The following is a 1,393-nucleotide window of genomic DNA, read 5'->3' as shown; positions in this document are numbered from 1 at the left end:
TACATATTCAATATGCCTTCATTTGTTGCATATAATGTGAGTTTCTATAGACTCCATCGATTTGTTTAATAGGTCTGTCTTGTTCTTTAAAGGTAAAGATGTTTCGGTACGAATCAAATAGAGGTTTAAAAATTGTAGTAAAACTATATTATGATATTAATTTTACAAAATATTAAAAAGTATATATGTATAATAGCAATAACTTTCCAAATATTAATATACATTAGCTTATTTTGATTGTGTGATTAAGAATAAAATGAATAGAAATTTAATAAATTTTTGAAATATTTTATGAAATATATCTTTACAGCTCTATAGTTTTCACATTATGAATGGTAATTTGGAATATAATTTTCATCAGATACTAAGAAGAGATTCAAGTTTTGATGGTAAAGTAAATTGTCTGGTTACTTCAAAAGATACTAACTTCATAGCTCTTGGTCTTAACACTGGTGACATTGAGGTAATATTAAAATATTTCAAATATTTCGAATAATTTATGGATAACAAATGGATTTCATATATTCATAGGTTTATAAAGTAACCAATAACAAAACATATGAACTTCTGTCTAAACTTGAAACGCATAAAAATTGTATTTATGATATGAAGTTCTCGCCGTATGGAGATATGCTCGTCAGTTGCTCCGAACAACTCTGCTTTTGGAGCATTAAACATATTATTAACAATCCGTTAATGAAAACGCAAAAAAGGCGTAGCTCTCGTTTCACATCCCAACGCAGTTCCGATGTTGAGGAAGTTGATGCCATGAGAATGGATCTTTTCAAACGCGAATTAACAGAAAGCCCTTGGGCAAATAAACAAGGTAGCTCGGATAAACCAGAATTATTGGCTTGCATCAGATTTAGTGGTAAAAAGGCTAATAAATTATTTACAAATGCAGATTTTACAGAATTTCAAACTATCGACGATGAAGGTGTTTATTATCATTTAAAGTTATTAGACATTTGTGAAACTGTTCAAACATCGATTAGAAATGATTATAATTACAATTTTGAAAGGTTAAACTCTGGTGTTTTTTCGTGACATATAAGTCGTAAAAATAACTCCAACAATTTACAATTTTTTTCATATATATTTTTTATGATCTACTATTTTCTGTTCTATATATGTTTGTTCCATTGTGCTTACATTTAACCATTATCCTTAGGTATCCATATTATAGATAAATAGTGTTTTTTTAGAGATAACCGAAATATTCACCAATAACAATTACACCTACGAGAAAAATGTATAATTGACTCAGAATGCAGAAAAATTATCATAAAAGTAGATGTATATGCAAGTATTCATTCCCTGATTATGGTTTGTTGAATACCTTAAAAGTATGTTCTATTTTAATAATATATTTTTGTCTTCTTATATATTTAAA

The 1,393-nt window shown here is 27.4% G+C and overlaps 1 protein-coding gene across 1 annotated transcript; it reads left to right on the top strand.

Moving 5' to 3' along the window:
• The first annotated feature begins 316 nt into the window (after positions 1–316).
• LOC119682184 lies at positions 317–1,066 on the top strand. The gene is made up of 2 exons (XM_038095548.1): positions 317–463; positions 532–1,066. The coding sequence occupies exons 1-2, from the start codon at positions 329–331 to the stop codon at positions 1,045–1,047; spliced, it is 651 nt and encodes a 216-aa protein (XP_037951476.1). The 5' UTR covers positions 317–328; the 3' UTR covers positions 1,048–1,066.
• Positions 1,067–1,393: the final 327 nt, after the last annotated feature.

This window comes from Teleopsis dalmanni, chromosome 2, assembly GCF_002237135.1.
Source record: "Teleopsis dalmanni isolate 2A chromosome 2, ASM223713v2, whole genome shotgun sequence".
Classification (NCBI taxonomy): Eukaryota; Metazoa; Arthropoda; class Insecta; order Diptera; family Diopsidae; genus Teleopsis; species Teleopsis dalmanni.
Note: the sequence above shows the minus strand (reverse complement) of the source record. Positions and strands in the feature narration are given on the sequence as shown.